This window comes from Engraulis encrasicolus, chromosome 15, assembly GCF_034702125.1.
Source record: "Engraulis encrasicolus isolate BLACKSEA-1 chromosome 15, IST_EnEncr_1.0, whole genome shotgun sequence".
Lineage (NCBI taxonomy): Eukaryota > Metazoa > Chordata > Actinopteri > Clupeiformes > Engraulidae > Engraulis > Engraulis encrasicolus.
The window spans coordinates 4,877,409-4,894,968 of NC_085871.1; the positions used below are offsets into that span (position 1 = coordinate 4,877,409).

The window sequence follows — 17,560 nt, forward strand, 5'->3', positions numbered from 1 at the left end:
GCAATGTTCAATACTTGGTTAGGACTCTCTCTGTCTTAATATTATTAATAATAACGGCCATGATGCGTTTAACATTGAAGTCAATGGCAGAAACAGTGCATGGGAGTAATGGAAGGCCAGATATCCTTGATGCTTTGCCGTCAGCTGTTTTTGTATAGCTGATCTGGTGTCCCACACTTCCCTCTTCAATATACCCGAAGATTTCCATGCCACGTTTTGGTGTTAACTCACCAGTTTAATTCTAACTCAACAGAAATTAAACCCCATTCATTTTCAATGGGGATTCATTTCTGGTTATTTTGAATTAAACTGGTGAGTTAGCGCCAAAACGTGGCATGGAAATCTACAGGGTATATTGAAGAGTGAAGTGTGGGGTACCAGGTCAACAAACAAGAACAGCTGACAGCAAAGCATCAAGGATATCTGGGCTTCCATAACTGCCATGCACTGTTTTTCCATTGACTTCAATGTTAAACGCATCATGGCCATTATGAAGACAGAGAATGTCCTAACCAAGTATTGACCATTGCATGTCATGTAGAAAGTACCAAATTTCAACTGATATAATGTGACCCGAATTTTGATGAAGAAAAATGTGATTTTATAACAATATTCTAATAATGCGAATTCCCCAATTCATGGGTTTTTTGAGCTGGAAGGCCAACGTATATAAAAAGAAAAAAAATAATGATTGGAATAGTTAAAAAACTGGGCCATGAATCCACAATCCATGACAGTTTAACATTATTGATGGAATTATGGAAATAAATCAACTTTTTCATGGTATTCTAATAAAAAGGCCTGGAGCTGTATGTCACTGTCTGTAAGTCACTTTGGATAAAAGCATCTGTTACTGTAAATGTAATGTAGGTTAATGTAATATAACTGTCGTCGTGACATTAGGGTAGAGTTGGTACAGTATGCAGTGTCTACACTGTAGCACAAGTAGTGCATGTATTGATTATAATTAGATGGATAAAAGTTAAGACTGGGGATAATGAGGGAAAAGATACAAATACACAGTGTTCGGATACATGGGGCCAATGTCAGTTCATCTTCAATGCAGTAGGTGTATGCAACATGTGCTAAATTGCTCTTGACCTTCTTGTCTTTTCATTTGCGTTGACAGTGGCGGTCCACTGGAACCACTTGAACCTGTACCAAGTTCAGGTAGGCCAATAAGTAACCAAATGTCACATGCTGTTACACACTTTATTACTTTGTATTACGCTATGCTTTGGAGGCCATTACAGGACAGTATTTTTTTTCAACCTTAAAACTTGCTTCAATGATTTATTTACTTGCAAAAGGGTGAACGTCACTTTCCTTCTTTGCTAATAAGGCATAGCCATGCATTTACACAGCGTGGATATATACAGTACGTAGTTCCTAAACCACCCACTGAGTATTAACAATGTTGTTGGTGAGATTCTCCTGTGCCACATTCTAAAGTGACAAAAAAATGATATTCCCGAAATCTTCAGCAATAAAAAAAAAACTCTGATGTGTCTGACTTAAATACTCCTCCAGGCTTCAAAGACATCACATTTTTAACCCATTTTAGCCTAAGCCCTTTTTGGGAAAAGGTGCCCTCTCCCTATTAAAACAAGGTTATACCCTATCCCCTAAACAGGGCCCACTGCGGGACCCCCGGAAGTAGATGTGTGTAGCTTCCTGTTAGACTGTGACCAGGTCTACTGCTGCCCGCCTGACCCAGGGAAACAGGAGCAGGACCGGGACAGGTCTACCAGTCCTGCCAAATTCATCACCACTGCACCGCCCCGGAACAGCACCACACCACCAACAACAGGTGACAAACTCAGACTTTTCTTTTTCTTTCTCCTTCTTCCACAGGGTCATATCCATCACTATTCTGTATTTACAGACATTAGATGATGAAAACCCGGGCGCAGCATGCAAACCCCCCCACATTTGGGCTTGCATGCCCATGGGGACCCCGGTTCGAGTCTGGACAGGGTCATTTCCCAGCCCTACCCCATGAGTGCGTTACAATATGCGACCTTGCCTCCTCCACTTGTGCTTGTCTCCTCGACCCACCTCCTGGCCCCTCCTCCGTAGAGAAACCGATAAAGTTTCCCAGCTGTCAGGCTAACCACAACAACTTTTGAGGGACTGTTTTTCATTCACCATCCCAACTGCAAATGAGAAGAAGGCTTTACAAGATATTTAAATATAATGCTGTGGTCAGTGATGTCATCATGACATATTACTTCCTGGTACGAGGAGACAAGCACAAGTGGAGTAGGCAAGGTTGCATATTGTAATGCACTCCATATCTCTCTCCTGGTCATTTCCTGTCTCCTCTCAAACTGTCCTGTCATAATAAAAGCCCAAAAAGACCCCAAAACATACTTTTAAAAAAAGGTTTTGAAAAACTGTGATATCGGAAGGTATGTTTGTCTACTCTAGTAATAGCAAAGATTCTTTCATTCTAATTTCATTTAGACCATCTCTGGTAATAGCAATTGTAGCAACTGATGCATTTACACCATGACATTACATTGCAAGTCGCTGTGGGTAAAGACATCAGAAAAGTGTAAAGTAATGATTGCATTACACTTTTCTGATGTCTTTACCCAAAGTGACTTGCAGTTATTTAGATGCAGGGTATTGGGAGTGCCTGGAGCAAAATTGGACTTGGTGCCTTGCTCAAGGGAACTTCAGATGTAAATTGTATAGGATTTGAATCTATGAACCGTTATTCCAACACCAAGAAACTAAAGATTTGACCTTCGTGGCTTTATTGTTAGATAGTTGTTCTTGGGATTGGAATCTCATCGATTTGGATTTAGTAGCAGTAGGAAAGATGTATGGCGTAATGTAATATCTCAAAAAGACTTTTTTGAGAAAGTTTGGTGTTCAATGTTATTTTGCTTTCAAAAATCATGCTGATTTATTTTTTTCTTCCGCAGTTGCGAGTGAAACTCCAATGACAACTCAAAATCAAACCACACAAGGTGAGTTAGCCTTTCTATCTCCCTCTTTCTCTCTCCCTCTTTCTCTCTCTCTCATTGTCTTTGTGTGTGTGTGTGTGTGTGTGTGTGTGTGTGTGTGTGTGTGTGTGTGTGTGTGTGTGTGTGTGTGTGTGTGTGTGTGTGTGTGTGTGTGTGTGTGTGTGTGTGTGTGTGTGTGTGTGTGTGTGTGTGTGTGTGTGTGTGCATATCCAAGTGAGTTGAGCGGACTTCACTTGGAGAGTGGAGAGTGCTGTACTGTATGTGCATTTTTTTTACAATCTTGATCCCCCCTCTCTCTATCTCTCTCCCTCTCCCTCTCCCCCCTGCCCCCTCTCTCTCTCCCTCTCTTTCTTTCTCTCCCCCACGCTCTCTCCCCCCCCCCCCCCCCCCCCCCCCCCCCCCCCCCCCCCCCCCACCCCCGCGCCCTCTCTCTCTCTCCCTGCCTTCCTCTCCATCTCCTCTCTTGTCTTCCTCAGAGCCGGACCCAACTCTGCAGTTCATCATGGTAATGCCAAGTGAGCAGGAGATTGACCAGCGATACTGTTTGCAAGGCTGGTGTAGGTGAGTACTGCTTCAATCCATACACAGTTATTCACTCACTCACTCACTCACCAACCTCCACTGATACCTGCAGACGGTGGGCAATCGCCATTCCGACACACACCGCCATTCCGACAGTATTTGATTGTCATTCCGAGCCTCTTCCCATCATTTAAACATTGTTGCAAGTGCTTAGAGGCGCGTGAACAACGTTCTAACTCCATTGGCCTTTGCAACAATGTTGCGACACGAGCGGAAAGAGGAGAGAGTGACAGCGCAATTACACAATTAGTGCATCATTTTGTCACGGTCCAAATGCCCTTAAAGGTAGGGTCTTAGATCTTTTAAAAAAACGGTTCCTGCAAGCTGGAAAAATGGTTCCTGCAATCAGACGTCAATGTCTGATTGGCGGTGCGTCAGAATGGCGGGGTGTAACCCTGCAGACTGATGTCTATCTATCTATCTATCTATCTATCTATCTATCTATCTATCTATCTATCTATCTATCTATCTATCTATCTATCTATCTATCTATCTATCTATCTATCTATCTATCTATCTATCTACTGTATCTATCTATCTATCTATCTATCTATCTATCTATCTATCTATCTATCTATCTATCTATCTATCTATCTATCTATCTATCTTCATCTCTTTGCATCTTTACACTACAGAGAAACCAAAGACATAAAAAAACTGCAAAAAAGCTTTCTAAGCCACTGTACAAGTAATCCATTGAATGAATAGGGATGTCTCTTGAGGAGTGGGAAGAGCTGACCAGCAGGTGGCAGCAAAGTGTGCGAATCTCAAGTCAGTTTATGGCTGCGTCCCATTTTCCCCCATTCCCACTTGAACTATGAACACAAAACCAGGATTTCCCCCATTCACTTTTAGCCTATATTGAAGGCAGCCACCTTTACAACAGACCTGGCCTTTATTAAGCCCCCTGAGAATATAACTTATTTTTATTGCAAATTTAATTTCTGAGATTGCTTTACAAAACATGTTATATTTCATGTGAATCTGCATAACATTACAATTATATCGGTGGTCGGATAATGGCCCCCGAGCCATAGGCTCCTTATCCATGAGCTAAACTACATGTATAGCAATGTGCAAATTATATAGCTTGCAATACCATGCTATCTAAAGGCTCAGCTCTGAAAAGCATTTAGCATTGTAAAAGAGACTTTATAAAAACACAGAATACGGTAATGACTGGTGCTTGGTATTGTCAAGGGAAAAGTGCATTGTCAAGGCTAGTTAAGCTTTTAAACAAGTTTCTTTGCTTAATGTTCAATTACAGTCCTTGACTTGTTTTTTAACCCTCTACTGCATGCATTTTCAATTTTGTGAGGATGGTTTTTGCTTTGGATTTTCCTGATCATACATCAATAATAAAACTTGACCCCCCCGGCCTCCCTAAACAGATATTGGTATGTTGCCTGAAGGCAACACTGCGCATTAAAGGTACAAAAACTGCAAGTTTTTTTTGTATTAGGTAAAGATTAGATTAGAGTTTTAATAGGGATATTTGTTTTCACATCACATAGTCAGTTCATCAGGTTCATCATTAGTTAGATCTTTGTTGTACACATCTCATTTAGGCCTACAATACATGTAGACACCATGTATGGTATATGGTATATGTATACATATATGTATATACTGTACTGGAACAAGGTATACAAATATTTGTAAGTATAATATATAGTATATCAGGGGCTGGATAGGATCCCTGTAATGGGACAGGGTCTATGTGTCTGATGCCACATTGATAGCTCACTGTTAAGCTGCTCTATTGTATTATATGATTCGGCCCCCCAGCTCCATGCCCCCATAGGGCTGTTATATTGCATTATATGATATCATATTTTGGTTATGTAAACATTTTCCATCCCCCTGCTTCATGTTCCCATAGGCCTGGAAGTCACATCTACTCCATCCCCATCAGCAAGCTGGTGCCTGACAACATGCGCATCAGTCTACTGATGAAGTGAGTGGGGCCTCTTTGTGTGTGCGTGTGTGCGTGTGTGTGACTGCTAACAGATGAGAGGGGGAGAGATTGTGGAGAGGAAGGGGCTATTGTGTTGGGAAATGCTGAAATACTAACAGATTTTCCCTTCTTCACCTTTATAAAATTAATCACAGAAAATAAACATTTGTTTGTTCCCAATGTAAAAGGGGCTATCCTGATACTGTGTGAAATAGCTCTTGGAAAATATGACATGACATCCTCTCAGTAATGCAATGAGATTACCTCCAGTCCTGTCCAAACAAGATCGGACTGGAGCAACATTTCTAGTAACCTTACATTACTACTGTAGTAGGAGGCTATGGAGAAGCGATGATAGCTTATCACTAGAGCAGGCAGCCACATGTTAATGCGTATGTCAGCAGTTATTGAGCAACATCACTGTTGTTCATTGTCCCGTACACATATTTGGGTTTAAAAATGGTTTACAATAGCACAGTGTTGTACACTTCTGTGCTCATACGGGTGTGTTCGATATATATAACCATGTTTGTCATTCAAAATCTTAAGCAAAACTTCATCCCACCATCCTTTCCACATGGAACTACTGGAATAATTACCTACAATGTGTCAGCCATATTAACCACATAAGCTGTTGCATAATTGCCAAAAGCAACACGTATGATTTTCCCAATATAAAAAATGTGTCCCAAAATAGTTTTGAGAATACATTTGAAAAAAGCGATGTGAAACCCCCAAAATATAGATGGAAAGTAATCAAATGCAATGTGCTCTTCCTGAGAATCTAGAAATCAATGCATATAAAAAGAAAAAGAAACTTGAAATACGACAGTTGTGGCCCAGTGGTTAAGGAGATGGGCTTTAGATCAGAGGGTTGCAGGTTTGAAGCCCAGCCTTCCAATCTCTGGGTATTTCTCAATGTGAAGTGTTCTAGCCTTGCTGTGAGTACTGTGCATTTTTCGCAGATTTCACCAAGGGGTATCCACTTATTCATTACATTTAGAACTATTTACTGGCAAACTATCTCACTCCATGGCTGAGGTGGCCTTAAGCAAGGCACGAAACCCTCCAGGTATTGTAACTAATACCCTGTACTGAACTTCACTATAAGTCGCCTTGAATAAATGTGTCAGGCTGTCAGGTAAGTGTAATGTAATGTAATGTGATGTCATGAATCTTTCCACACAGGTCCGCACAACCTCTGGTTGTCCACAAGTGCTATGATGACGAGACGGACACATGCGACACAGTCATGACCATGAAGGAGGAGGAACGATTTACCACCAGCGAGGTACAACATTTAAAAAATATATATTTTGGGGGGCTTTTTCGCCTTTATTGGGATAGAGCAGAGAAGAGTGGGCCGCTTGAGCCACGGCTGGTCTGAGGTACGGCATTTACCTCTTGTTGATAAGTACAGTAGATCGGTAACACTTTATTTTACAGTTTGTTTGTAAGTGTGTCTACTGTAGTACAGTACATCGGTACAGTAGATGTGTAATATGCCTATGTGGCCCTTTCATGCAGATAGTATCAGCAATCCCATTTCCATTCACGCTGACTACATCATAACAACCTTGCAATGACATTGCCAAGAGTTTAAAGTAGCAGATTAAGACATGGTCCTTACTGTTTTGGTGACAGAAAGACTATAACATAAAAGGGTTAACACAGTAAATACCAAAGTAGGCTACATCATGTTACATGCTGTTACATACTTTGATAATTTTGTAGCTAATAACGTAATGGGCATAAAATAAAGTGTAACCAAGTGTTCCATCACAATTTTAAAGTCAATGTTTAAGTAATGGACTTGGGTTTGAATTCTGGCCTTACATATAGCTCATGAATAACAAACTGACATCTCAGACACCTGTAAATATATGTCGGTGTGCCATTGAATCTCTTCTCTGTTTCCCTCAGGGCAACACGACTGGTACTCTGCATGAATGGATCTTGCCAGTTGCTCGCCTTCAAGAAAGTGCTTACTCATTTCGTGCCACCCTACCTGTAAGTCTAAAGACCTTGTATTTTCACAGAAATTGATTTGATATGTCGGAAGAATCCAAAAGTTCTCTGAAGAACTTAGCAGTTCTAAGAAGAACCCCAAGGTTCCTAAGAGGAGCTTTAGGGGTTTGTCCACAGTGGCAATAGAAGGTTCCTCAAACAAAGAACCTTTAGACTCCAGAGTTCTTTGAAACATCAAAAAAAAACCTCCCAAAACCCAATTTTGCCATTTGGTTCTTCTTGGAACTTTGAGGTTCCACAGTGATCTTTTAGAGGATCTTTTTAGAGAATTGGAGCGTTGACTAGTAGCCACGTCAAGTAGCTTTATTTGTTCCAACTTGGGGAATTGTTTTGCAGCAGTAGTACACACATACGCACGTACAGTACAGCACTCTCCACTCTCCAAGTCCAAAGTGAAGTCCGCTCAACTGAAATACACTTGGATACACACTCACACACACACACACACACACACACACACACACACACACACCACAAACACACACACACACACACACACACACACACACACACACACACACACACACACACACACACACACACACACACACACACACACACACATACACACACACACACTCACACACACACTTCCACAAGACGTTATAATGAACACATAAACGATTTGAAAATAATAAATAAATGAAGAGGGTAGTGGGTTCTACCTGAGCCCTGAGTGGCGAACTAGTGCAGATGACACTCAGTTCCACTAACTCCCTGCTGCTGTGTCCCCTTTGGTCTTTCCAAACAGGGGAAAGCAGACTGCAGTACCAGCTACAGCTACGCCGGGACGCTGTTCACAGATTACCACTTCCACTTCTACCGCCGGTGTGAATAAGGCAACGCTCAACACAACAGCCCCCACACCCTCACAACACTACTGTCCCTCCACTACGTACTATGCCGGGAGTTTTCTGAAATATTGAAAACCTGACATTTCAGACACCCACAACACCTTTGTAATGGGCTAGAGATGTATCTTGTTTTTGACATTCTTAGTATTCTTTTCTTAAAGTCTGGAGCCATAATAAACCATCGGGCGAGCCTTATCATGGCCCCGAGCCTTATCATGGCCCCGGGCCTCATGTTAGACTCCCCTGCACTATGTCTTATGAGTGGACCCAATGGCTTCTTCATGAATGCCAAAGATAGAGTGAGATTTAATAAGACAAAGCTCAACTCTCCTCATTACCTGCACACATTGTCCCTGCCTGCCCGCTGTCTCATGTCAGCTGGGGGGTTCTTCACATGCCTGGCCTGGGCCAAAAAGCAAGCCAAGACCAGTCCACTAGACATTGAGAAAGACAATGAAGCCAGTGGCAACATTTTTCCTTATCTAAATTGAGTTATTTTAACCACAGCAGTCCAAATTAATATTTACAGTAAATCTGACTCGGAGAGGTTTGCTGGTAGTGGTATGAGGACTGGTGACATTATACATAATAAAAAGGGATGGCCAGGCCAAAACTCATCAATAGTCCACCGGGCAAATGCCCTGTATGCCCTATGGCATTCTTCATGAATGTCAGGAGAGGCGAGGAGCAATCGTTTCTATTGTCTTGATGTTTGATGTATTCCACTTGAAATTTTGATTCGTTATGTCATTATTTTATTGTATAGTGATTCACTTTCTTTTTCAAAGTCAGATGAACTTGCAGTTTCTCCTCCTTCTCCTGTGTATTTATGAATATAGTACTACTGTTTATTTGTAGTGTGCCGTATTTCAATTTTTTTCTTCTTTTGCACTGTTTTGAAAAAAGAAAAAAAAAAGAAAAAAAAAGACTGCAACTGATGACTTTGGTGATTTTTTAAATGTAAACAGAAATGAACATTTTTTTTCTTCAGGGCTCATGTACACTTGACTATATTGCATGTTATATATTGATCCATCGTAACTATATAAAAGACTGTCTGGTGTCTGTTTCTCAAGACCTCACCTCACCTATACACCATTGAGAGATGACTAGCACTTTGAACCACATTATCATTGGCAGGTGGAATGAACGAATGAATGATTGAATGAACGAATGAATGACTGAATGAATGATAGATTCTATAGACTAGACATAGAAAGAATGACCGAAATGCATTTTATTGTTTTTTTTGTAGTATTCACTGTGTTTTAACTTTAACTCTAAATCTTCTATTAAAAATATGTTCAACCATTTGTTGTGTTGGATTTTGTCAGCAAATATCTAAATGGATCCGCAGTTAGACTTAGGAATGCACTTAATCAAATTATTGCCTTAGTCTGCTAATATTTAATCAATTTTACTTGTGAGAGAGAGATGGGGCAAGGTCAAGAAATTACCTTGGGCCAGTACCAGACCCGAGTTCCCATCCTAACAGTACAGTGTCACGGCCAAGGTAGCTAATAGTGGATTTTTAAAAGGCAAATAAAACAAAGCGGACTATTATCTATTTGTGCCAGTTAATTTTTCTTAATATCAAGCTACCGGATTCAGGCATTTCTGTAGCATACGAAAACACAGATTTCTCAGAAACTCCCAGTAACTCCTTAGTGAATCGATTATTGGCAATATAAATGAACTGACTGTGTGTGACAAAATAGCAAAAATGGAAAGGAATGGTAAGAAAAAAGTGGAATGGTAAGAAAAAAGACACCTCATTATTTAACACAGAGCATGCCGATTATGTTCCACTCAGCAAGTCTTATGATATCACAGACATTCCGGAGAGCCCTGGAACTGTGTTCTGTGTGTGTGCTCTCTCTCTCTCTCTCTCTCTCTCTCTCTCTCTCTCTCTCTCTCTCTCTCTCTCTCTCTGCATATGTGCGTGCGTGTGTGTGTCAGCCATCTATTGGCTAATTTAAGCCCACCGTGTTCTTGTCACAGAGGGAACAGAGAGAAAGGAGGGGGGGGGGAGGGCGAGAGAGACAGACAGAGTGAGAGATGAGGGAGGGAGGGAGGGAGGGAGGATAGAAGGGGAAACTGGTCTCTGTGAGGAAAGAGAGAGAGAATGTGTTCTAGAAAGGGTGAGCGATAGAGAGTTATAGGGGAAGGAGAGATAGAGAGGGCACAGAGAGGTAGACAGGGGGAAAGGAGGAGTGAAGACAGGAGAGAAAGAAAGAAGAGGGATGATAACTAAAACGGGAGAGAACCTCTCTCAGAGAAGAATAAAGCATTACAGGAGGGGGGGGGCAGAGAGAGAGAGAGAGAGAGAGAATAAGAGGAATATAAAGCATGGTGGCTAACAATCAGGGGTAATCCCCACTGACGACCGAATCATTCTTGACACTTTTTCAGAAGAAAGAGAAAGAGAGCTGTGTGTGTGTGTGTGTGCACAAGCCCTTATGCCTGACTCTGTGTGTGTGTGTGTGTGTGTGTGTGTGTGTGTGTGTGTGTGTGTGTGCGTGTGCGTGCGTGTGTGTGTGTGTGTGTGTGTGTGTGTGTGTGTGTGTGTGTGTGTGTGCAAGCCTCTATGCCTGTGTGTGCAAGTGTGTGTGTGCGTGTGTGTGTGCATGTTAATGTTCGCACATATATTTTGTCTCCCTCTCACTCATTTTCACTCAGCCACTATCCCATTTTCACTTTTTTTCAGCTGCTTTCACCTTCTTCACATCAGCGTGTGTGTGTGTGTGTGTGCGCGCGCGCGTGCGTGCGTGGGTGTGTGTGTGTTTGTGTGTGTGTGTATTGCATTTGTGTGTGTGTGTGTGTGTGTGTGTGTGTGTGTGTGTGTGTGTGCGTGTGTGTGTGTGTGTGTGTGTGTGTGTGTGTGTGTGTGTGTGTGTGTGTGTGTGTGTGTGTATGCATTTGTCTGTGTTATCTCTGTGTGCGCCTTGTTGTCTGTAGGCTATGTGTGTGTAAAGGAGAATTGATATGGTGTCTGTCTGTGCATGTGCTGCCAGGTGTTTCACCAGCACAGCTACACATACGCCTCAGATGTGTGTGTGTGTGTGTGTGTGTGTGTGTGTGTGTGTGTGTGTGTGTGTGTGTGTGTGTGTGTGTGTGTGTGTGTGTGTGTGTGTGTGTGTGTGTGTGTGTGTGTGTGTGTGTGTGTGTGTGTGTGTGTGTGTGCATATGCAAGCGTGTGCGTGTGCGTGTGCGTGTGTGTGTGCGTATGCGTCTGTCTGTCTGTCTGTCTGTCTGTCTGTCTGTCTGTCTGCCTGTCTGTCTGTCTGTCTGTCTGTCTGTCTGTCTGTCTGTCTGTCTGTCTGTCTGTTTGTCTGTCTACCAGCAGAGCCTCTGAGCTCCAATAGAGTGTTCTGTGACCAAAGCACCAGAGGTGTAACGGAAGAGTTGCAGAGTTGTAGAAAGTAGAAGCAGAAGTACTGTTGCGGATGTAATCAGCACTAGCAATATGATATTACATTAATTCAAGATTTTACGATCGCACTGCGCAGAAAGAATAAAATGTACCGCTCCATTAAAAATCGGAGAATAACCGGGGCAGACCACTGGTTTAATGTACAGACACACCTGTGGCTTAGGGTTTATCCTCCTTCACCTCGATACCCATGAGGGTGTTAACCTTTAAAAACGTTATATGTGCAGAGCACGATACACCCCAGGTGTGTGTATCTGAAAGACAAAACGTAAAAGGTTCCATTCAGAGGTATTATTTAATTTTCTACTTTTTTTCTCTCCCTCCCCTTTTATATTATTTCTGCAGCCGCACCAGATCTCACAAACCACTTAGTTCCCGCCGGAGCATGTTGGTCATGGCAGGACTGGACTGGTAATCTGGCATACAGGGCATTTTTGTTTGCTCGATTCCAAATTTTCCCATACAGACTGCATTGAAATTTAGATGGGGTGGCCCATCGGTAGGCTAAGCCTGTCATAATTGTTTGCATTGGTCTATGCCAAAAATGCCCGGGCCAGTTTGGGGTCTAAGCCCAGCCCTGGGCCGCTGCACACAGGCTAGTCTTTGTTCACCTCACAGGAGCACTCCTCAGGTTACACGCATAGGCAGATGTATAGGCATAGGTGCACTCACATGACACACATGCACAAATACACACACATGTAGGCTACGCACAGACATGCTTGCAACCACATGCACGCACACACTCACATGCAGGCACATGCAGACACACACACACACACACACACACACACACACACACACACACACACACACACACACACACACACACACACACACACACACACACACACACACACACACACACACACACACACACACACACACACACACACACACACACACACACACACACACACACACACACACACACACACACCAATTTGAGAGCACAGCACACCCGCACACCAATTGTTGGATTAGGTTTGTGTGTGGTTGTGTGTGGGGGAAGGGTGCATGTTGGTCTAAAATGGTAGGCTACTTTGGTATATTGAAAACACCTGGGACTGAGCTAGACACAATTTCTTTCTTTAGCAAGTTCAAGCGGGCCTGCTGGCTGTAACGCTGTGTGAAGCCCCTTTCAGACCAGACGAGGGGGATTTCCTGGGGAGATTGTTTTTTTTAACCGGGGAGAGACCTCGTCTGGCTTATGGAAATGGGGTTAGTGGGCTTCTGTGGTGTGTGTGTGTGTGTGTGTGTGTGTGTGTGTGTGTGTGTGTGTGTGTGTGTGTGTGTGTGTGTGTGTGTGTGTGTGTGTGTGTGTGTGTGTGTGTGTGTGTGTGTGTGTGCGCGCGTACTGCACTTTTGCTGGGGTAGTTTTGTTGTTACTGGTAAAAGTAAAAGTGTAAACGATTTCCTCACTGACAGGTTATGGTTAGGGATTGTTTTAGTTTGTGCACAGTATTCTTTAGCTATTGTTAGGGTTAAAATGACTGGAAGGGCCCCCCAAGAGCCCCACAAAGATATTAAGGTTGTGTGTGTGCGCGCGCGCGTGTGTGTGTGTGTGTGTGTGTTTGTGTGTGTGTGTGTGTGTGTGGTGTGTGTGTGTGTGTGTGTGTGTGTGTGTGTGTGTGTGTGTGTGTGTGTGTGTGTGTGTGTGTGCGTGTTTGTGTGTGTGCGTGTGTGTGTGTAAGCACATGCGCGTGCATGCATGCCTATGAGTGCATGTATTCATGTGTGCTCATATTATATGACAGAGAGAGAGAGAGAGAGAGAGAGAGAGAGAGGGGGGGGGGGGGGGGCATAGACAGAGACAGAGAGAACCATGAGATGTACATGATACGTACATATCCTGATGACGTTTCTGCACTTGGTGCACGACACGCTAGTTTGTGGTTAACTCAAGTGCTCAAGGCAGTCATTCTATCCACAGCCAGTAAATAATAAAACTCCTCGTGAGAATAATACATATGGAAACTCAGACACATGGCCTCCATGTGGTTAGAAAGCTGCTGGTTGGTGTATAATGACTAGATACATGCAAAAATGATTAATAATACATATGGACAACAGTTTGGTAGATGTCTAAAGAGCATTCTAAAAAAATCCGAAACACTCTTGTCCAACCTATACCGGTAATATTTCAAAATATGCACTCAAAATTATGTTTTCAAAACCATTCCTTTTGAGAAGCTATAACTTTTTTATGTAAACAAAATACCGCAACAGTTAAAAATTGTTTTCACTGACTAATTGCATGGATGAAACAAAAATGTGAATGGTGCTGTAATTTCCAAAGTCAAGTCACCCCAGTGGTAAGAATATAGATGGATTGTAATATGTGTTATTTCAAGCATTTCAGTGGTTTATCTGAGGCAAAATAAGTGTAGTCTATTTGGAATGAGTTGTCTCTACAATCTGAAACAAGTCCACTTACCACCAAAAGGAGACAAAAGAGGGGAAAACTGAATTCACATACAGTAGTTTTGAAAAAAAAAAAACTTTTGACATGACTGTTAACAGATGAGATGTCCAGTGAGGCACGACGTGTAGGGACATGACACACAAACCTCTTCTCTTATGACTTATTCAAGCACAAAGGCTGCACAATGCATGGAAAGACTAATTAGGTACCAGTGCTATAATATACACACTGACAGTGGCGGGTGGAGGAGGGAACATAGACAAGACGTTTCTCTCACTCTTTCTAATGTCTATCCATCTTTGTCTGTCTCTTTCTACATCTCTCTTTCTATCTTTGTCTTTCTTTGTGTTTGCTTCTTTCTCTCTCTCTCATACACAAGCTGACAGGGCAAGAGGAGGGGAGGGAGCACAGACACAACATTTCTCTCACTCTTTCTCTTGCTTTCCCTCTTTTCTGTCTATCCATGTTTCACGTTGTCTGTCTCTTTCCACATATCTCTTTCTCCACCCCTCTCTTTCTCTGTCTTTATGTTGTTCTCCCCCTCCCCACCCCCCACCTCTCTCTCTCTCTCTCTCTCTCTCTCTCTCTCTCTCTCTCTCTCTCTCTCTCTCTCTCTCTCTCTCTCTCTATCTCTCTCTCCCTATCATGTGTGCTATACACACACAGACTTTTCCGTTTCTTCATCCATCCATCACTGTATCTCTCTCTCACACCCACTTATGTGTGCTCCCTCTCTCTCTCTTTCTCTCTCACTCCCTGTACATGTCTCTCTCTCCATCTATCTCTTTCTCCCTCTCTCTCTCCTTTCTCCATCTACCTCTCTCTGCCTCTCTCCCTCGTTCTCTTTCTGGAAGAAGAAACCACATAGGCCCTGCATTATTGACGAATGTTGTGGAGGTGGCGTCGGGTTGGCTCTCTCTCTCTCTCTCTCTCTCTCTCTCTCTCTCTCTCTCTCTCTCTCTCTCTCTCTCTCTCTCTCTCTCGCTATCTCTCCATAAGGCAGTACCATTGGGGAAAGAGAACAGAAGAGAAGACGACAGAGCATCAGAGCACAGGACAGGTGGCAGAGGTAGAGGTAGCGCTCCAGGCTAAAATCCAGCTACAGCTTCACTATGCCGGGCTCCCTTGCAGAGTACACCTTAGCCCACTCCAAGATGGAAGCACACAACACAGTAAGTTACCGGTTACGGTTGGCTGCAGGGTTCTAAATTAACACCAGCCAGCTGGCAAAATGGTTGTAGAAAAGTGTAGCTGGTAGAGAAGACCAACTTACTAGCCACTTTGGCCCATTAATGAGTGAGTGTTTGGCTTGTAAGATTAACTTCTATGAACCATTTTGGTGATGATAAAAGTTCATTTAGAGCCCTGTTTGGCTGAGGCTAACAGTGCAGTTGTGGACAATGAAATTCATATAAGAAATTGATAAATATGATGAAGAGTGAAGGAAATGCAAAGAGGATGTCTTATGAGAGAGAACAGTGTTTAATATTCAACTTCAACTTCAATCATCGTCAATCTTCAGTCAGATTTTTTTTCAATAAAAGCCTTATAGGGACTTTGGTTAATGACGGAAGTGTGAAAAGTGGGGAAGAGACACAGTATGTATGTAGCATAACCTACTATAGCCTATTTTGTACTTCAGTCAATTCTTGTAAGCTTAAGACAAGGTACTGTTGGCTGTCTGAGGAAAGGACATAGGACATAGGTAAGGAGCTAAGGACTGTCTGTAGATCATGTAGGCCTACCTTATGTGCCTATCAAGGCACGAATAGACCAAGCGCGACATGAGCGAGTCCAGCGACGGAAGTCATTGACTTTGTATTGAGTTGCGCGACAAAAGCGTTTCGGGCGACTTGAGGCGTTTCACGCAACTAGAGCGACAGTTTTCAGTTGAACTCCTGGCAATGTTATGCAAATTAGCTATGACGTGGTTCGGCCGCCACAACCAATGGGAATGCTGTAATGCTTGCATTCTGCTTTGAACGGACATACTCTGTCGCTTCAATCGCTCGTATCGCTCTTGCTACACATTGTCTGTCGCTTGATCTCGTTGCGGCCGGTGTATTCGTCCGGTCATGCACTGCACTTCTTGGAGCTAAATTTCTCAAACTGAAAGTCATTTGTCACTAAGTAATAGCTTAGTTTCGCTTCAAAACTATTACTCTTTGATATATTCTGCATTTATTGTAGGGTGTTTATAATTTAAAGTGGTACATGAAAAATGACGTTGTACTCACCATCATTTAGGTGTCCCCAGATATATAATGGCTCTATTTTTCATAGTGGTAGTAAGTGGAACATGAGAAAGAATATGACTTGGGAAAATGGTGGAGAGTTCATTTCTTCCTGGAACTTTGCTGCTCGCGGTGGCCCCTGGTGGCATGGGGGCCCTAAGCCATTGCATAGTTAGCTTATTCCTCGGGCCGGCCCTGTTGACTCCATATGGTATATGGAAAACATCTGGTAGACATCTTGAATAATGGCATACGTATGTGTCCTAACAACCAGAATGAGTAAACAACAACAGAGATGAGCTTGAGTAAACAGGGGGGTGGAGCTGACTCTGAGGAGACCTATAGGCACAGAAAGAGACAACTGGGCAGCAGGGGTAGACTGATAAACCAGCCTAAATGTGGGACCGGAGTAATTTAGTCTAGCCCCGATGAACGATACCTCCGAAAATTGTTGATGAGAACAACCTGCTGTATTTTCAAACCGCGCCGGCGCTCTGACCAATCGGCAATCTTTGACGTTGATGTGCTTTCCCAAGGGTGTTGCGAGATTCGTCATCACTCCCTCACAACCCTGCCCGCTTTGATTCAAAACAAATCTCTGCGTTGTGGTTGGGTTTACCAGACTCAGGGCACAGTGTTCAAAACGTTCTGAGATCCGAGGCCAGACCCATTCGCAGCTGAAAAATGTCGGCGTCCCAGCGGGTGGCGCTGGTTTACCAGGCTACAGCAGGGGTGCTACCTATTTCAGGGCCCTAGGCAAAATATAATAATTAAGTTTGTTGATATTTTCCATGGCAGGGCTGAGTGGTGGGGCCCCTTCCAGAGGGTATTTTGCGGTGGGGCCCCTTCCAGAGGGTATTTTGTGGTGGGGCCCTAGGCAATTGCCTAGTCTGCTTATTGGTAAAACCGGTCCTGAGAGGAAAGCAGATGCTGTGTTCCAATACTCGTACTGTCCGCCCTTTCCGCACTGTGTTTGGGTACGCAGGGTGTTCCATTTCTAATCGCGACGGTAAAGTGTACTGTAAATTACCCGGATAACGCCCCCAAAACGGCCATTTTTCGAAGTGTGGTG

At 43.1% G+C, this 17,560-nt stretch overlaps 1 protein-coding gene across 1 annotated transcript in view; it reads left to right on the top strand.

Moving 5' to 3' along the window:
* LOC134464787 (myelin regulatory factor-like protein) overlaps nucleotides 1-9,707 on the top strand; it is a 33,263-nt gene extending 23,556 nt beyond the window's left edge. Inside the window, exons 19-26 of the mRNA XM_063218132.1 lie at nucleotides 1,130-1,170; nucleotides 1,634-1,810; nucleotides 2,934-2,978; nucleotides 3,452-3,536; nucleotides 5,440-5,514; nucleotides 6,703-6,805; nucleotides 7,438-7,524; nucleotides 8,294-9,707. Of these exons, the coding sequence (XP_063074202.1) occupies nucleotides 1,130-1,170; nucleotides 1,634-1,810; nucleotides 2,934-2,978; nucleotides 3,452-3,536; nucleotides 5,440-5,514; nucleotides 6,703-6,805; nucleotides 7,438-7,524; nucleotides 8,294-8,380 (700 nt within the window). The 3' untranslated portion in view covers nucleotides 8,381-9,707. The remainder of the gene's footprint in view (nucleotides 1-1,129; nucleotides 1,171-1,633; nucleotides 1,811-2,933; nucleotides 2,979-3,451; nucleotides 3,537-5,439; nucleotides 5,515-6,702; nucleotides 6,806-7,437; nucleotides 7,525-8,293) is intronic.
* Nucleotides 9,708-17,560: the final 7,853 nt, after the last annotated feature.